Raw genomic sequence first — 18,872 nt, 5'->3', positions numbered from 1 at the left:
GCACGTGGTTAATAGTTGAATCCCGCATCTGGTCCACTGCAATCTCGGGTAGGAAAAGAGCTTACAGTGCATCGGTCCATCTTTGTACAAGATCATCAAATGGGCGGCCGCTGTCTCAGGCTTTCGGGGTTCTTGTACTCGTAAAGTTTCAATCTCTCTCAGAAGTCTCGGCCCAAACAGGCTGTTGATATCACTCGCGTCATTCTGCTTGGTTTGGTATCGTAGAAGGCGATGAAAGGGGTGGTGGTGATGGCGCCGGGGCCAACATCCAACGGCCAATAATCCCCGCTCGCGTGCTGCTTGTGTTACACTGATGGAACCCGATTAAGACTGACATCTTGCAAACATGCATGCAAGTATCAGCTCGGTACACCATTTACAGAAGCTGACGGTAGATGGATGGGCACCACGAGCCAGACCTGAATATTGGTTTCCAGCGGTCAGAGCGGCTGGAGATTTTGTTTCCTTTGCCAACTGCGGCCGAAGGTGTTTCTGCGCCCCTTACGGATCCAGGTTGTGTAGGTCGCGAAGGATCCTGGCCCTTCTGGGGCGCGGTATCAGATGAGTTGAGATCTCAGCCTGATCTGGCTGTTCCTACTTTAATGATAGACACCCTTGCTCATTTCTGATTTCCCTTCCTGGGCTTTCAACGTTCGACGAACACCAGACACAGGCAAGTTGAAGAAATCATGCCATACGAAAAGGCTGAAGGATTGCCCCCAATGTGACCTCGGACTTTGGACGACAGGCTTCACAAACAAGCACCCTTGTCCCAAGCACCAACAACAGGTGTCGAAAATCGGGTCCATCACAGAGAGGAATGCAGTGCAAGGGATACATCACACAGATCAATCTTCAAGCCTGCCTTGATCACCCCGCTACTGGGACCAGGTCATTAGGGAAGGGCCCCCAAGAGCTTACTCGACGCTGAAACGACCTGGACCGTTGGGGTCGGAACCCCAGCTTTAAGCCAGGTTTCCCAGATTTTATTTCGGCGACTCCGTTCCCTCGTTCTCTTGCGCTCTCGGCATGGAGTTGACTGCTCCAAGTAACGTCACTGCCTTGCTAGCCCCCGCGGACCATTCTTTGCGCCGGACCCGCGCAAGGTTGCTGATGCCTACAACCCGAATCGAAACGCCCTCGATGCGCACGAGATCCCCGAACAAAAGTGATAAGATGATGGAACGGTCGATTGCAAGGGCACGCCTGTGTTCAAATGAGATATGCATGGGGCGGTCTGACGGGGGGACGAGCAGGCAGTCAAGTTTCCAGCACCGCTCGTCGGTCGGTGAGGAGCACTGCCTCTACATCGCCTGCCAACTGGTCTTGTTCCACACGAAGCAGGGCACCAGTATCAACTCCTTGACTTACGTCCGTATTTGAGAAGATCGCCGTACAAGCTGCTGCTACTCATAGTCTGCCTCGCCGACCTCAAACAATGTTTTGACCTTTCACAAGTGAAGCTGCTGGACTTACATCGCCGACCTAGCCTACCTACACAGCCAGGCTACCGTTTAGCACCCAGCATCGTCATTCTATCCCGCCCTTCATCGTGGGCACACCCCAGCAGACCAGGGTTTCCATGGAGCTGATTTCCAGACGCACGACCCGGCTACCAGGAACCCAAGCACGAATGCACACCGGCGGCTAGGATTCCCGGCTGGGCCCCTGATTGAAACTACACCATATCCACACGATGCTAGATGTAATCCGGCCTTGCTTTTTGACCTGTCATCAACGTCGCTTCGTTTACCGTACTTTGAATTGAGGGAACAGGTAGATCGGTAGGCTGAGCAGGCTATGGGGTCAGAGCTTTCTTCATCAGGTAGAATCATTTCACCTTTAGCACTGCGTATATATATCGTTGAATTGTGAAGACATTCTAGAGGGTGTTGAACTCATTATCCTCAAACCTATTCCATCTGTATCAAGAAACCGTTTCTACCACACTACCCCAAAGCTTCACTGCCACAAATCGAATTCACTTTCATCAAATCACAATGAGCTCAAGGCAAACTCAGACCGTTCATGATAATGACGTTCAAGCTTATGCTGGGAGGTGAGGCTGATGTGATCTTCATCTATTTACCGAGACTAAAGTTTGCAGTTGGTGCGGAACGCAACAGGAACAAAATGCCAGAACCCATCAATCCGGTCAATACGACAGAAATACCGCTGCTTTCGTTAACGATCGGAAGCGTGAGGAGGAGAATCGCCAAAGGCTTCATGACAGAGAAGGCAGGCGTGCCCATAAGAACGATCTGAAAGACAAGATTGATGGCTTGCTGTTGCCAATGAAAGCAAGCTCCCACAAGGACACGTCTAGTCGGAACAATGACGAGTGACGAGTCCAAAAAGAAGAAGAACAGGTGATATGAGTTGATTGGTTGGAAGCTGGAGAAAACTTTCTCTGAAGCCTTGGTCTCACTGTACCCAGGTTTTCTATCTGGTTGCAGTCATTCACCTCAGTGGCGCATGTATTCTACGTATGGCCTCTTTGATTTAAGCCGGGCTGGCTGTCTCTTGTTGGTGTTTTTCTGGGGAATTGTCTTTGGATTTTGCTGCACTCGGATTTCTGGATTTCTGGATTTCTGTACTGATATCGTGTTTGGTTCAGTTTGTATGTGTATCATTAGCAATGTTCTCATTAAATTTATCTCGTATCTCACTGATGGCAATCAATACTAAGATCATGAAACTGAACTGCAACAGCTATTTCTGTTTTCATCTTGGCGAAACTCTTCATAACGACGTCTAGCTGTATAATTGCCTGCCCGCTCAAAGGTTGCTGGTTTTGTGGAACTTCCAAAAGTGTCTATGAATACGTATGATTGTATGTTCACTTGCATCAGGGATATAATGCCTGGTCCCATGTGGGTTCAACATTATCTATATTTTTCAAAAGGGCAATCGACCGAACGATATAGTGCTAAAAGATAATTCCATGCGGTTGAAGTTGAGGCGGCACTGCCTGGACCCGAGATTAATGAAATACTACTGTAGGCGCCGGGTAGCGGAGGTAACCCTACATCAAAAGAGCGCAGGTCGATCATCTTAAGAACGCCATTCCCGATCTTAGAGTCTTTTCTTTTGTTTCAAGGCAGATTCAACTTCGCGCGCTGCCTCAGGATAATTCCGGGTGAGACCCGAGCAAATATTTCGCTAACAACTGACTCGCCTGGCAACACGTAGATCACCATACGATTGATGCCCGTTACAAGAGCCTCCTGAACAATGATGACGTTGTTCTGGTCGTTTGTGTTCATCTTTAGGAGCTCTTCATGTATATCTCAAGAGCCTCGATCTCATCAACAGAAGCTTGGTCATAAAAGCTTCGCCTAACTTGCGGGATACTGCTGCCACCAGTAATAGGGTCAGTCGGCGATTTGGTCAAGGCTGTGAGCAACCAGAAGAACATTGTATGTTCTTCCGCTACAATACGCGGGAATAATGGCCTGAAACCTGACAACTTCGTTCTAATCATCAACTTGGAGATCGAGTAGCCAAGTTGTCTCCAAGCCCGCCTTGGTGTATGTTCGAGTAAGAGTCCCTAGCACGGGCGGACCAATAGTCGACAGCTATGCCTTAAAGGGAGAGCCTGCGTTGACGTTTATAACATGAATTTTCATGTACAGCGGCACGCCCTCTTAATCTAGGTTCCCTCACGATAGAGCGGGTCATGTCCCTGGTAACGTTAGGTAGTAAGGGTTGTAGGTAGTATGGGGGCCAGATCACAAGACTGGTTCCCGGCAGACAGCGCGATATATTAGATTTCAAAAGTGATTTCCTTCACGTTGGATTTATGAGACGCTTTTGTGCCCTTGTACAGATCGTGGCCAATCGCGCCTCACTTGCGTATGCCAGTCGCCAGGGCGTGACGTTATCGAGCTTGTGCACCAAAGATTCCACATTTCTCCAGAGACAAGCTGCAGGGGTTGACCATAGCGGAACCTGGTGGTTTTTTATGAAGAGAAAAGAATATATCAGTTGTGCCGATGGAAGCGGCGAATTTGATGCTGATTATTCCACGGTCTATGCCTTCGGTTGAAAATGACCTGACATACCTGATTGATCCTACGCAGATTGATACGCCCAGGTGCTTCAATAAAATATTAAGAATCCAAATGGGAAAATATTATGAATCCGATTGCGCGGCTGCCGCGGCTCTTTGCCAGGATTGGGTTCCATATACATCAAGGAGCAGCGCGGAACTCGGGTTCGCTGACGTTGACCCGAGATGTTCGGACGCAACTTGACCCACGGAAAACCAGGGTTTGAATTGGATGGCTCATGCCACCCGCTTTTTATGAATCATGCCGGCAATTTGTAAATGCCAGGACGTCGCATTCGCAATGGAAGATATCCCATTTGCGAGGGTCCCTCTCAGCGCGGAGGTCTCCTGTAGTACGGTGTTTGCAGCGTGTGTGGTCATTGGGAGAACGCAGCTCGCGTCTGTACGCAGATCCGCTACTCATCGGGCTGATTTTGACATGATAATAACGCACGTGTTCCTCACTCCCTAGCGACTTATTTAAATGATGAAGATGCCCATGGAAAAGCATCGATTACATGAGTCTTGAGAACTTTTAGTTGGCCTACATGGCATCTTATAGGCCAACACTTTAAGATAGCTTCCTTATAGCCTCCTCATTGAAAGCTCTTGCCTCGGTTTCCCATGATTCCATGCCGCAACTTCCCGATGGGTCAGGGTACCTCACAACCAACTTAAAAGTACTCCGCACAGATAACATCTCCGCCGATATCCATCACGTCGCCTACAGTGACGTTGGGAAGCATCTCATACAGGGACAGAACATGGGTCAAAGTTGTGACATTGGCAGGGTCGCCGCTGTAGTCCGTGAAGTTGGCGCCCGGCGCTTCCCAGTTGTTCTGTAGGTTGAATGAGTCGGACGGGGTGTTCTGGCCACTGATATCTGTGAGTCGGGCGGTCAAATTCATTGACTGCCACTCCCACCAGAGACGATCCAGGTTGTTGTGGTGCAAGAAGAAAATGGGGTCTCCAGGGGATAAGACAGGATCTTGCATCTATGGAGCAAGTTAGCAATGCCAAGACCATGGGTAACGATGTCCAAGAAAGTACTCACAACGCCACCGGTACCTGCATGGCCAGCTGAGTGGGGAGCCTGTCCTAGGCAATCCCAGTAGTCCTCGTAAACTTCTGCCTCGTTGCACTCATCTACACTGGATTGGCTTGCCAGCTGAAAGATAGATTCGCTGATAGAACGATTCAAGTAGTATGTTGCAGCCTTGGGGATGACAGTGTTGAAGGAGTACGCTCCGACGTGGAATTCCGTGTAAGCGAAAGGACCATCCGTCACGACATTGCTCTCGGAAGAATTGCCATCACCGCCAACGCCGTAAACTAAGTCCCACACATCAGACTGAGTGACGTTATCTGCGTCGACTTGCAAGTCCCAGTAAGGCATTCCACCGGTGTAGTTGCAGTAGGTCTGCAAGAGATACTCATGCAGCTTCACGTAGTAGCGGTGCCAAGGCAGAAATTGTCCCTTTTTCCAGTCAGATTGATAATGTATGCAACACCATCTTCAAGAGACCTACCACTCCATGAATGTAGTTTGACATGGTCAAATGCAAATATTGCTGCTCGTCCCAGAGAGTTGTGGCAGCATCGAACAGTCCAAACACGGCATCATGAGTCGTGAGACACTTCTCAGCATCAACCCAGGCCAATTTTTCTTCGTTTGAAAGAGATGTAAAGTTCTTGCGCTGAACAGGAGAATCGCAAGTGGCTGCGGTAACGACTGTACCAAACGCCAAGAAGACTAGCCGGGATATGACAGGGGTCTTCATAGTGCAGTGAACGAATGACTTGGAGAACGGAGATACTCAAACAAAACAGCACAAACGCGATAGTGACAGTGTAAAGATGAGTGAAACAAGTGATGAGGGCATTTCGATGTGGGAAAAATGGCTTTTTTTATGGTTCGCATCAAAAGGTTTTATCACCATTCAGAGGCCCCAAGATGCTATTCCGAAATTGGGATGCTCTGCAATGCCCCCTGGTGCGGGAGTTGGTTTCCACATCCCGTTCACGACACGCGTTCAGCCAAGACTAGACTTCGTCAGCGCTGCCCCTTTAACGAACACACATATTCGTTCTGGATTCATCCTACATCCATGTTTCTTGCGTACGTCTATTTTGAGTCATCGTGATCTCGGCCGAGATGAGTTATCGAGGCGTCTCGTCCTTGTAACAGTAGCCAATATTCAGATAATCAAGCAAATTGACATGGAGAACTCAGGAGAGGAAAAAGTAATTTGTATGATTTGCCGGTCGAATCCACCTATCGCAAAATACTCTGTTGCAAGATTTCTCACTAAAATATGACGGCCATCACTAGATATCCCTCAAGCTATGGTAAGTAATAGCCAGTTCTACCCAACGAGAAGCAAGGACTAGACTCTCCCTCAGCCTCATCCATCTTGCGCTAAGGAGCGCGTCTCCGCAGGACGCGCAGTCCGCGTTTCAAGCCGTTGAATAATAAAGTAAGAAATGCCCAGTTCGAATTTTCTAAAAATGGAGGTGATCGACAATGAGGGCGGTCGTGATATCCTTGCTCACGGCACTTCCGCTGATGCTTGTGTGGGGTTGCCGCCTGGTTCTCCGCGACTCTGCTCTGCTCGAGTCTGGAGCACCAATTCAAGCATCCACTCATTTGTGGATTTTTAGAGGTCTGTGAAAGATACTTGCATATGTGAACGAGCGAGCGCACATATCAATTGCTGTAACATCTACTGTGTCTAGCTCTATGTTTCCGGGTTTGCTTTGAAGCTCCACCAGCATATCATTAGATAGCTTGGGTGATGCCGTTATTGAGCACGCACGCTGCCCGGTTCGTCAGGTACTCCTGTGCATCAGAAATAAATGAAATACCTGCTATTTAACATTTCGCTCTGGGCAAGATATCCAGTGTTCTTTCCGACGTAGAAATTTGTCAAGCATGTCGAGTTTAGTCGTCACCCGCGAGAGTGGAGGTTGACCCTGCAAAGACCATTCAATATCCAATCCCTTTGAGTCTCATTGCGACGCTGCCCCTCCACGCACGCGCCAAGGCCGCATCCCGCCCGGCTTGGCAACGGTTATTTTCGAGTTGTGGAGGCATGGAACCCATGTTTTTCTGGCTGTGCAATTGTCTTTGAAAATGATATGGCTCGTAGCCGGACGGTTACACATATCTCTGATTCCTTGCGAGTGGGAGCACGGCGAACGGAGGTAGTCTGCTTTCACTTGGACATCCTGTTTTCTGTGAAATGAAAAGTTTGCGGAGGCTAAGAATCGTCTTGCGGTAAGCTTGCTCCCCAAGTTTTGCTCAGTTAGTGTGAGAGAAGGCACAAACAGGGCTTCCATACCTTTTAGAAGGGATGTCTCTTGAAGACGATTCAATCATAGACGCAGAGAACGAGGTGATCTACTGACATTTTCGAGACGGCTGCAAACAGCATCTATTCCTTTGCAGAGTACGTCATACTCGAGACAACATTCAGAATGGTGCATTTTCTGAGAAAGCATTAGGTGTCAACAATCCCCCTGCGCAAGAAATATGGATCGACTCGCAGATAACTGAAGATCAGTGTGTAGGTAAATAATAGGACGACATCAATGGATGTCCGTGATTGGAATGTTTTGTAAATCCCTAGACTAACTTTATTTTCCCTCACAAATGCTCAGCGTTCCACCTCGCAGCCTTCGCGTAAGTCAATTATTATGAAAGCTAGCTGGGTTGGCTGGATGTGTACTGCCAGCTTCGAGAGGATGATACATCTCAGAGAGTGAGAACTAGCCAGACTCGGACAAGGGCGAAGTCAAGGGCTGAGACAGGTCGTCCCAAACTCGTGCGTTGAGCCTGCTAATCGAGGAGGGAACCACATTTACCCCTCACATGGCTTCGGTGAGGATTGTGTTGATCCGCAAGGGCTTTAGTCGTACAACAAGGTACGGGCCGCGAGGAAGCTACAACTCCGTGTGTAGTGAAACTTCGGCGTTCAAGACCTGGATTACTTCGATGTGCTTCTTGGCCCAAGTCATTGACTCCCCACGGCATGTAGAGGAGACCTTATCCCACTCGTCCGAAAACTTCTATCGTCATCGCTGTATCTGTGGCTTGTAGTGAGATTCGTCCCGGCGCTTTTCACGCCAGAGATCCTGCACCAAAATCAATACAGCGCATCAGTATCGCCCTTGTGAAAAAGTCCGAAGATATCACCCAATGTTTCCAGCTTCGATACCAGAGCATGATTCGATGTTTGAGAATTGCCGCGTTCTGGATTTGGCTATCTGAGACCATGGCGCTGTGGTGGCCAGCTGAAAACCCACATCTGGCCGTTTAGCATCAGCTAGAAATGTGACAGGCACATAGGCTTCCCCGCAACCTTTCAGCTTCGTTTACATTCACCATCTGCAAACATTTTCCAGTCTCAAGATTGCCGCTTCGAGAAATTTGAGGGGGCGGCAAATGTTTAGCATCGACATCACGACGATTTTGCCTTGACATGTATGTGAAAAGACCTTTTGTCACCGGCGATGGAGGGTATAAAGCACCCGGCATGGCCGCAGAACCTGGTACACTCAAGCTTCTGCATCTTCCAAGCGATTGAAGTCCGTACAACATCTATTCTCTCATCCCAAGATGCGGTATTCCTCATTTATCGTACTACAAGCGGCCCTCGCCACCTCGGCGAGCGCCTTAACTTGCAACCCTCTCCAGTTGGACTGGGGAACCTGGAAGGCTGCTCCAGAATCCACTGATGTGAGTTCATGGACTCATCTCGGTTCCAGATTGCAAACTAACTACTCAGTCGCTTTGTGTTTACAAAGATGTTCGGTTTGCGTCTAGTCCTACTGGGGACCTCCGCTTTGCGGCTCCGGAATACCCTCCTGACGCCAAATCCGGGAAGTCGTCTGTCGATAGTCCTGTCTGTGTAGCCATGACGGAAACGAAGTGTGTCAAGAATCCATCGAAGTCAGATTCTTGCTTCCCCCATACGTTCGGTAACCCGACCGAGGACTGCCTGTTTCTCGACATATATGTCCCCAAAGAAGCGACTCTATCACAGCAAAAAGTCCCCGTGATCGTTTGGTTTTACGGGGGTGCATTTGTTTTTGGGTCTAAGACGCAGTATCAGAAGCCCGGAAAACTCAATTTCTATGGCGGTAACGGCATTGTCAGCCCATCGGTGAGCGATAGTCCCGTTATATTCGTTGTGCCGTAAGTATTCACTCCCCTTTCTACCGCTAACTCCGTCAACGAGACTCATCTCTGTTCAGAAACTATCGCTTGGGTGCCTTCGGCTGGCTTTCCGGCACATACATGGAAGAACATGCGCAGCCCAATGCTGGCTTACTGGATCAGAGAGCGGCTTTGCAATTCGTTCAGGACTCAATTGGCCAGCTCAATGGCGATAAGACTCAGGTCTCTGTCTGGGGCGAGTCTGCGGGAGCTTCTTCCATTCTTCACCACATGGTCGTACCACAGGAATCCTATCCACCCCTTTTCCAGAAGGCTCTTCTGCAAAGCCCGGCATATCAGTTCCTCTGGGACCGTAAGGGTGTCCTGAACGATACGTTTACACGCTTCGCCGAGGCTGTGGCTGCAAAGACACCGAATTGCCAGGCTGCGAACATTGACTGCCTCCGCAGCGCCGACTTCGCCGTCCTGACTAAGGTCAATCAAGACCTATTCAATGAGGTGGCATGTGAGGGTATCTTCCCCGTCGGCCCTGCAGTTGACAACAAATTGATCCTCGACATTCCCACAAACCTCTTCCAAGACGCTAAGAATGGTAAGCCTTACATTAGCTATATTGGAGACGGGTTTTCTCTCTGACTTTGTTCCAGTCATTCCTCTCGACTCCGTTCTCGTTTCCCACGTCGATCAGGAGATTCCGAAGTCTAGTTCATCGGCAGGCTTCAGTTTCATTCCACTTCCTATCCGACAGCATCCGACCGATCCATCAAAATTTGACGACTTCCTCGATGAATTTCTGTCTGGAGACTCCTACGCCGGCATCAGGAGCTCTATCCAGGCGCAATATCCGTCTGCCAACTACGACGATCAGGCCGACAGAGCCCGGCATGTTATCATGGATTCGAGCTTTTTGTGTAACACTCGTGTTGTTATTGACGGGTATCTCTCTCAGAAGAAGCAGGTTTGGGCTTTTGATTACGTCTTCCTCCAAAAGTATGGGCGCGCAAATCACGCCTCGGATCTGGTACCGACATTCTCATCAAGCGATATCAACTATTTTGATCTTTTCGACTGCCTCATCAAGGTTTGGGCAATTAAAGGTCTCATCGCCAAGATAATTAGTAGCTTCGTGTCCAACACGCTTGGACCGGGTATGATTTCTTACTTTGTCTCGTTCTCAGTTACAGGTAATCCCAACAAGACCCCTCATTCGCAGACTACCTGGCAACCGGCTCAGATCATTGACGGCAAGGTCAATAATGTGATTCAAGCTCGAGGAGAATTGAATCCGTTTTCTCCAATTATTGATGAGCAGAATACCGACCAAATCTGCGGTTTCTGGAAGCAGGTTGCGGCGGACATCACCACAGCCTATGACAATAGCGGTGTTTCTGATATTGAAATTGCTCCCAAGATGGAGGAACAGGCAACTTTTGAGGAGCTTTGAGAGGTCACAACACGGAAGGGAGTCTCGAGGCGCTATCATCATATCAATAGCTATGCCGTGTATCCAGGCGCAGGCACCCGATGACGGCAGGTGAAAGAAGGTGTAGGTGATATGGACAAGTTCCGTTCATTGAAGAAAAAAGCCTAGGTCCAAGAAAACTTTCCACTCGGTATCAACGTAATTGACACGCGCGTCAAAACCTTGCTCTCCGCTCGAACTTCAAGCCCAGCGTTGTGTGTATTTTGTGTCATCAATCGGACTAAAGCAGGAAGGTCCAATCACACGTCTTCGGGTTGTGGATAGCACGCGTCGGCTCTGATCCCGTCTCTTTGAAGAGTCTCATAGAAAACCAGTGTTCGGGAAGAGGGGCCATGATAAAGTTGAACGATTTGAGCCAATGTCTCGCCCAAAAAGCACGAAAACCAAATTTCGGCCATCGTGTACTTTTCAACGAAAATCCCACAGTGTTCATGCGACGCAATGCGAAGAATGACGCCATACAGCGGCCTTCGGAAGCCCACGTCAGTTCGCAGAAAAAGCAATATGTGTGCTGCGGGGTGGCAGGCTGGCTGCAGCATCCACAGCACCTCAGAGGTGTGGGATCCCACACAACAGACGCAGCCTGGTCTCTCAATCTTCAGGGGGACCATCGTACACGTGCCTCCGCAGAGTCGCTTAGCATTAAAACAAGCGGAATGTTGCTCATGTTTGCGCCAAGTAATCGGTAATCGGTCGGAGCAAACAATTGTGCTCTTCCAAGGCTCTCCGGTTCAAATCTCCGCGACGAGACACACTCGCTCATCCACACCCAATTTGCCTGGCGATAAGCCCAAGCACCAAGGTGAGCAGGGTGGCTGGGGGCCGCAATCCTTCCTGCAGCTGGATCTCGAGAGGGGTAAGCTCCGTCCAAGACTCCAAGACATGGCCTTCCAGCCACGAATGTCCCCCCTCTTTGCCTGGGGAAGTCGAGTCAACCTCGTCGACGTGTCCCGACTCCCTCGAGACAACCCTTCTCTCCTTCATCTTCTCATGTTTCTCGTCCCACGACGGCACTGCACCTCTCGCATCCGGCGCTGCACACTGCAATAATGGTCACACGCCTTGTTTCATGACGATGCTCTGCCTCCACTCCCAATGCGCGGTACTTTTCAGCAAAGCATAAAGAAACCGTACCGTCCGCTTCGGCCAGACTCTTCGTAAACGAAGAATTTGCCACCGTCTCCCGGCGTAGGCTACTCGTCAGGCATTCACCGCTCTCCGTTGACCGTGCCACACTGCCTCTCCGAGGGCCGAGTCCGGCTACCGTCCCGTGGCTCAGCTTCGTCAGCCTCGATAGGCACATTCGGGGGCCATGGCGGTGCTTACGCCCCCAAGGCGCAGACCTGACGGCGTTTCTTCCGTCTCGCCTCTTGTTTCTTGCCCTTTCAGTCCAGATGACTAAGAGCAGTCCCTCTGGCGTGGTCGGCCACTGCCTGCGGATGACAACTCACTGGAAGCTAGCCCAGCTACAGTCTAGGCACGGAAAGGCAACCGTTGCGGCCCATTCGTCGATGCGTATGGCGAACCACGCTCAGCTTCTTGTCGTCTAGTTGCTGACCGATGACTGGGGGCTTCCCTGGTCCCTCTGCCAGACAAGTGTTGGGCAAGGTTGTCGGCTGCTTGACCTTGGCTATTCGAATGCGGGACAGCTAGTGGCTTGACTCGACGCGCAGCAGGGCGGGGCGCTTAAGTTCGTTGAAGGTTCGGTGCGCAGACGCGCGTGTCGTTCTTGCGCAGAGGTACTTCAAGGCGTACGTCCATGGACCATCCCCGTCTCGCCCTGAAAGTGGAAGAACTGCGCCTACTGACTGGCCCAAGCCTCTCTGGACAAGTGTTAGTGCCTACCTACCCTCTGTTGCCGGTGGGTGCCTGAAGAGTCCTACGCTATGACTCCTGAACCTGAGGTTGTTGTCCCGTTTCTCCTTTTTGACTCAAGTGACGGAGTTCAGTTGTCTAGCATAAAATCCGCTCCTCTCGTCGTCTCCGAAGTCCCCGACCGCACACGCTCAACATCTTTTGCTGCGTAACTAGAAGCATATGGATAACGATCGTGCCTCCAAAAGGTCATCCAAGTCAAACCGAGACAGCAACAATATGAGACCTGAGAAGGATCACAAGAGCCGTTCTGGCTCGTCGGGCGACAAGCACCACCACAAGAGCTCGAGGCCCAAACAGCAGACCGCCCAAACGGCCGACCGTGACGAGGCCGGCTATGAATCTCAGTACTCCAACCCTGGCAGTTGGAACCCCAGTGGGTGGGTTGCCCATACCTAATACTTGAAGGATAAAGAGTTGTACTGACCAACCGCAGTTTGACAGACGAGCAGCACCGCAAGAAGGCAAGAGAGAGAGAGGAGAGAAGACAGTATGCCATTCAGCATCCTGGCGTGGCATACCCAAAGAACGGGCATCGCAGCAGCCATCCTGGGAAGCAGTTGGCAGACGTCGAACACCTGACTAGCCGTGGCGGTGGCTACCAAGGCCAGGCACAACAGCCGTACTACCCCCAGCAACTCGACATAGATGGCGACGACGGAAATGTCGCTTCATCCAACAGCTATGCAGCTAGCTCATCATACTACGATCACCGCACCGGTACTTGGTATCGCAACTAGCGGACCTTCGTTGCTTGTGGTCAAATGATGCACTGTTTCGTCCTTTATGGTAGGTTGCCATGACGAATGCCTTCATCTTGCCAACGCTAACAATGGCTTGACAGATTTTGAAACTTCCGTTGGTCAGAAACATCTTTCGAGAGTCCACGATCCGATACGCACCTTTTGTATGAGTTCTCGCATGTCATTTGGCTGCATTAGACCGGCGATGGCAAAACATTCCTTATAGACGCCTGTCCCCAGGGACACTTATACCCAATCAAACTCCCAAAAAGATGTATATTCAACTTCTGGAGCATGATAGATCCTGTGTAAAAAAGAACGGATAAGAAGAACGAGTGGAACAAAGGAAGAGACGGTTGAGGAAAAGGGGAAACTGACTTTATATGCCTTGCGAATTAATGCTTCGGGATTATGTTTCATACCTTATGGTTCGGGTTATGTTTTTCTTTTGTTAGTCCATCCGCATTGCAATATATTGTCGTTCGCCTGGAGAAGGCTTTGGCCCCTGTCACAGCTGTGTTGTTGACTTATATATGATCGCCTTGCACAAGGCGTAGGCCACGGAGGCAATAACGGACCACACGTCGTCGAGTCAACCCATGAGGCGTCGCGTCCATCATTCGTCCATTGACCAACAGTGTTGTTTGATAGTCAGGCTAGCATGCTGGGATGACTGGCGTATATCATGCAGCCTAAGAGGTACGCGTCGTCCTATCGTCTGGCCGAGGCAGCTTACACAGAGCCTATCGTGGAATGCCAGACGCCCCTCACACAGCAAAGCCTCAACTTAAGACTTGCTTTTCGAATTTGCCTCTTACACAGCATCGGCCCTTATCGCCAAATGCGACCATGCAGGCCGACCGTGCCTGCCGGCGTCGAGACTGGCCGAACTACATTTTTGCCGTGGTCGAGGCCGACTCCGAGAGGCGGTGCTGGTGGCGGCTTGCGGATCATTGGAGTCCAGGTTCCGGAGGGTGCTGAAGATCGCCGGCGGTGCACTGCAATCAATCCTGGGCTCAGTGCATTGGACCCTGATTTCTGCAGTGGTGTTGACGGGCATCGGTTGTGTGATTGGCCTGGCCGCTTATGTTGAGTGGATGTCCAGCCTGTTGGGATGTCTCGGCAATGCGCGAAGGTGGGATGCATGCGTCGGGAGACCTCCAAAACGAAGACATCGCCAGATGAAAACCCAGAATGAAGTCAAAGGAGAAAATAAATCTCCATCCAACGGGGAAAAGGGGACGAAGAAAAAAAGGGATGTAGTTGGAAATTGGGGGTCCGAGAGCGACAAGGCATCGGGATGGCCCGGCCGGAAACTCTATTTGCAGCAATCCGCAAACGAACAAATGATGCTAACGGCTAAACCGGAAAACTTGGAGCTGCAGGCACCCTCTTGGAAAACGCCACCTGGCCTTCTTCAATCGAGAAGACTGATATCCCATGGGACTTCCTGAAGAATGGGGACGGGGTTCTTATGAATCCCATCAAGCTGACGAATCGTTCAAGTCATGCCACCACGTTATCCTTGGGGCGCAGCTTAGGAGGGATACGCCAACCACTTCACCATGGATCCGAAGCATGATCCGCACCACTGCGCCTGTTCCTATACAAATAGGCAACCGGTTAAAACCCAATTACGTCAATGACTGACGACTGTTATTCACAACCATCTTCGTTGATACTGCTGAACTTGGTGAAGGAGTAAACCAGGTTAGCGAGGCCGCTGGTCATTCCGGCGAGTGACTCAAATGTGGCAGGCAGCACAATCACGGTCCTTCCTTCCACGACATCCCAGCCATCGCGGTCCTTAAATAGAAATCGTATTTCAACCAGGAACAATTCTGAATCATCACGAAGAAAACTTCTTCCTTCAATCAAGTCAAAAGAGAATCTTCCGGCAGATTCAGCCGCATGACATAATTCGTCAGACTTGCACCGGCCGCCCCGACGCCCTAGACATTGCGATCTTACATACTTGCCGCAGCGAGTCAGCGCCCGACTTACACCAATCACCCACTCGGGGTTTAGCAACTGCACGAAGACACCGAAGTGCCGGAGACGGACTCGAGTTATTTTACGACCCAGCACATCCGAATGGCCTCACCAAAGCCCATCGAGATTGATGGCAGGACAGGTGAAGGCGGCGGCCAGCTTGTCCGAGTCGCCATAGCTCTGGCCGCTGTAACCTCACAACCTGTCAAGATCACCAACGTCCGGGGCAACAGACCTTCCCGTTCAGGCGGCAGAGGCGGTGGTAAGTGCTTTCCCAACTTCCCCATTCACTCCTTCGTTGAGGGAAAGCACTGCCCCGAAAAGGCAACCCAAAGTCCCTCGGCTTACGTCTCCCTTCAGGTCTGAAAGCGCAGCACGTCACCGCGATAAGATGGCTGGCTGAAGCCACCGAGGCCGACGTGGAGGGCCTGGAGGTCGGGAGCAGCACCCTCGTCTTCACCCCACGGATCCCGCCAGCCGGTGCCTTGGATGGGAAGAGCAGATGGATCAAGATCGCCGCTGACACGGGCGCTGCCAGCACCTTGCTGATCCTCCAGGCAATCCTTCCCTTCCTCCTCTACGCCGCGGACGGCGAGGATGAGCCGACCCCCGTGGAGCTTGAAATAACAGGCGGAACAAACGTGGGCATGTCATTAAGCTACGAATACCTCGACCAAGTCCTCCTCCCCAGGCTCCAAGACGTCTTCGGCATCGCCATCGAAAGGAATCTCAAGAAACGCGGCTGGAGTCTTGGACCACAGAGTAGAGGCTCAATATGCCTAACAATCCATCCCATCAGGCGGGGCCAGAGACTACAACCACTCATGCCATCACCAGAGCACGACTTTGAAGTCCGCCATGTAGACGTCTCCATGGTCGTCCCCTCGCACATGCACTCAGACCTCCAAAACACCCTCACAAAAGACATCACAGCCCATGTCCCCACAGCAGAGGTGGCCTTCAAGATCGTCGAGGACTCGGGCCACGACGCGCGCATCTACGTGCTGCTCGTCGCCCGCTCCGCCACGGGGCTCCGCTGGGGCCGCGACATACTCATGTCCACGCCGAAGAAGGGGAAGCAAAAAGAAAGCGTCGCGTCGCTGGTCTCGCGGAGAGTAGTCAGAGACCTGGCCAAGGAGCTTTCTGTCAAGGGTTCAGTCTGCGACGAGTTCCTTCATGACCAGCTCGTCATCTTCCAGGCGCTCGCCGAGGGCCGCACGTCGTTCTCGCGAAGCCCCGTGGCGGAGGACGCCGACGCGGAGACGTTACAGCAGAACGTGGCGGAGCTGGATCTTGGAGAGAGAATGAGGCGGGATAGAACTGAGAAACCTTTCGGGCAGGGAAGCATGCATTCGCAGACGGCGAGGTGGGTTGCTTCTGAGATCCTGCCAGGGTTGAAGTGGTGCAACAAAGGCGAGATATGCGAAGGTGTTGGAACGAGCTTCAGTTGAAGAACTGCCTTATCAGAAAACGCCATTGCCTATACCCCTAAAGATAACAATAAATTCGAATGTCCTGCCCCAAACTCCTAGCCTTTTGAACCGTGACATACGCGGATTCGTGTTCCGCACTGAAACCCCGCCAAGTGGCTCTCAGCCACGCCCTTACGCGGCATCCTCAACCGGTCGAATCGACCATTGTCCTTCCCGAATCTCAGCGGGTCCGCATTTCCACGAGCACCCTCTTCTCAAAAACGGCACCGCACCATCGTTCTCCTCGAGAAGGTCGGTCCATGGCCGCGACCGAAGGAACTGGTTGCCTTCCCTTTGTCTGCTCTCGACCAAGCAGACCTGCCACCACTCCAGCCACTGGACGGTCGGCGCCACGAACGGCTTCTTGCAAGCGCAACACGTCTGGCCACCGACCTCTTTCTGATCGGCGGCACGTTCCAGCAGGCCCTGAAGCTTAGGCATCTCGGGGATGTAGTCGGGCAACTCCTCGAGGTTCGAGGTCTTGTAGGCGCTGCGAAGAGCCAGCTCCATCAAACTCGGCACGCGGCTTCCCTGCGTGCTCATCACGCTCCTACCTGCTGATTTGGAATGATACGGGGCCGACGAGGGAGGTGTGACGAGGGAGGCGCCATCACCATCCGGCCTGTCAATCGGCACCATCACTGCCTCGGGGTCGAGGCGGAAGTCTGAGTGCGAGAATCCTGAGGTGTCCAGGTAGTGGACGGGAGACCGCGCGAAGAATCTGCCAGCGGTGCCGCTGAAACCTTCTCGCCAGGCTTCCAGCAAATTCTTGCCCTCAGGATCTTCAGCGGTAAGGTTGTCCATGTCACTAAGACGGGGAAGATCAGCGTTCTGGAAGAAATGGTTGCCTTGGAGGAGAAGCTCCACGAGAGACGAGGGCGCAGCCATCAGGTCAAGCAGCTCGGCAGGCAAGTATCTGAGCAGGTTCTGGGCCAGGTTGAGAGTCTTGAGCTTGCGCATCTTGCCAATCGCCGGAGGCAGCTCTCTTAGCCTGCATCCGCGAAGAGACAACACCGTCAGATGCTCCAGGTCGAAGATGACACCAGGAAGTCTTTGCAGAGGATTACGATAGAGGTAGAGTTCCAAAGAAGGATCTTTGTGTTCAAAAGGCACTCCTTCGGCGACAACGGGGATGCAAGAGAACTCAGACAATATCCGAACAGTCGCGTCAGAAAGCGACTTGAGGCCCATCATTCTGCCAAAGGTTAGCAAGGCATCGCGTGCCGTTCGGTCGCCAAACATGACTTACGAGAGATCAATCTTTTCCTCCCCTGCGTCCACGAATCTCTGAATCTTCTCCCGCGCCTCCACCTCTTCCGAAGGAACCACATTGCGACGGACCGGTGCGGGAGCCGTGTTCAGCTGAGGCAACCGCGCCTGCGTCGGCAGCTCGGGCATCATTGTGTCGTCCCCGTCGGTGCTGTCGCTTCCCATCCAAACACCAGAATCCATGTCGCGCTTGAACGCCCTCTTGCCCCTCAGCGCCGGCCGCGGCTCTCCCGTGGCCGAGTCGGATGATGCAGCAGGCTGCTGTTGGTACCATGACCCAATGTACCGCTTCTTGCGTCTCCCCTCGACGTAGTTGTCCAGGCCCGGGTCATCATCGCTGGAGAAGACGGCGGGATCGCTCGAGTTGGACCATGACGGCGGCGCGGCCGAATGGCTCTTCAGGTCGTACCTGCGCTTCTTTGGGTTATTGGGTTTACTGCTGAAACGCTCCGTTTGCGCGTTCCAGCTAAGGGACGGTGGGAGACTCGGAAGACTAGGTTCGTCGGACATCTCGAAGAATGGGAAAGGGAAAGATTAGGAGGAAGTAGACAGAAACGAAATTGTGCGCAAGGAGAGGTCTAAGTGAAGCTTACCCCCAGCCCAGCGCCCGCCCGCCACCGGCAGGAGTGGAACACGGCCAGGCGCGTCCTGACGCAAGTGGGGGCTCAACGCGTTCGGCGGCCGGGATTAGGTCCCACAGGGGACTGCGATCACACGATCTCCGACCCAAGCTCCGAGCAGCTCCAAACTTGCCGAGGAGGCGCCTGTCGCAATTTGGTTATTCGGGTTGAACTGCTCAGTATTCAAT

The 18,872-nt window shown here is 51.9% G+C and overlaps 6 protein-coding genes across 6 annotated transcripts; 4 read left to right on the top strand and 2 right to left on the bottom strand.

Annotated features, from left to right (window-relative positions):
- Window positions 1-2,000: 2,000 nt before the first annotated feature.
- Window positions 2,001-2,345, top strand: CGGC5_v010583 (uncharacterized protein; the record flags this gene model as incomplete). The annotated part of the gene is made up of 2 exons (XM_032022807.1): window positions 2,001-2,059; window positions 2,108-2,345. The coding sequence occupies 2 exons, from the start codon at window positions 2,001-2,003 to the stop codon at window positions 2,343-2,345; spliced, it is 297 nt and encodes a 98-aa protein (XP_031880340.1).
- A 2,380-nt stretch (window positions 2,346-4,725) lies between these two features.
- Window positions 4,726-5,832, bottom strand: ustQ-0 (Tyrosinase ustQ; the record flags this gene model as incomplete). Its single annotated transcript, XM_032022808.1, has 3 exons — window positions 4,726-5,046; window positions 5,106-5,528; window positions 5,581-5,832. The coding sequence occupies 3 exons, from the start codon at window positions 5,830-5,832 to the stop codon at window positions 4,726-4,728; spliced, it is 996 nt and encodes a 331-aa protein (XP_031880341.1).
- A 2,837-nt stretch (window positions 5,833-8,669) lies between these two features.
- Window positions 8,670-10,674, top strand: CGGC5_v010581 (Secreted lipase; the record flags this gene model as incomplete). The annotated part of the gene is made up of 4 exons (XM_032022809.1): window positions 8,670-8,789; window positions 8,839-9,248; window positions 9,308-9,822; window positions 9,878-10,674. The coding sequence occupies 4 exons, from the start codon at window positions 8,670-8,672 to the stop codon at window positions 10,672-10,674; spliced, it is 1,842 nt and encodes a 613-aa protein (XP_031880336.1).
- Window positions 10,675-12,107: 1,433 nt separating this feature from the next.
- Window positions 12,108-13,328, top strand: CGGC5_v010580 (uncharacterized protein; the record flags this gene model as incomplete). The annotated part of the gene is made up of 5 exons (XM_066152382.1): window positions 12,108-12,228; window positions 12,428-12,464; window positions 12,532-12,546; window positions 12,777-12,968; window positions 13,025-13,328. The coding sequence occupies 5 exons, from the start codon at window positions 12,108-12,110 to the stop codon at window positions 13,326-13,328; spliced, it is 669 nt and encodes a 222-aa protein (XP_066008167.1).
- A 2,097-nt stretch (window positions 13,329-15,425) lies between these two features.
- On the top strand, window positions 15,426-16,774 carry rtcA (RNA 3'-terminal phosphate cyclase; the record flags this gene model as incomplete). The annotated part of the gene is made up of 2 exons (XM_032022813.1): window positions 15,426-15,585; window positions 15,684-16,774. 2 exons carry the CDS (start codon window positions 15,426-15,428, stop codon window positions 16,772-16,774), a joined length of 1,251 nt encoding a protein of 416 aa, XP_031880359.1.
- Window positions 16,775-16,927: 153 nt separating this feature from the next.
- On the bottom strand, window positions 16,928-18,574 carry CNOT6 (CCR4-NOT transcription complex subunit 6; the record flags this gene model as incomplete). Its single annotated transcript, XM_032022814.1, has 2 exons — window positions 16,928-17,990; window positions 18,045-18,574. 2 exons carry the CDS (start codon window positions 18,572-18,574, stop codon window positions 16,928-16,930), a joined length of 1,593 nt encoding a protein of 530 aa, XP_031880360.1.
- Between the last annotated feature and the right edge of the window lie 298 nt (window positions 18,575-18,872).

The sequence above is a fragment of the Colletotrichum fructicola genome, assembly GCF_000319635.2.
Source record: "Colletotrichum fructicola Nara gc5 chromosome Unknown KSG_Nara_v1_contig06, whole genome shotgun sequence".
Classification (NCBI taxonomy): domain Eukaryota; kingdom Fungi; phylum Ascomycota; class Sordariomycetes; order Glomerellales; family Glomerellaceae; genus Colletotrichum; species Colletotrichum fructicola.
This window is presented reverse-complemented; position numbering and strand designations above follow the sequence as displayed.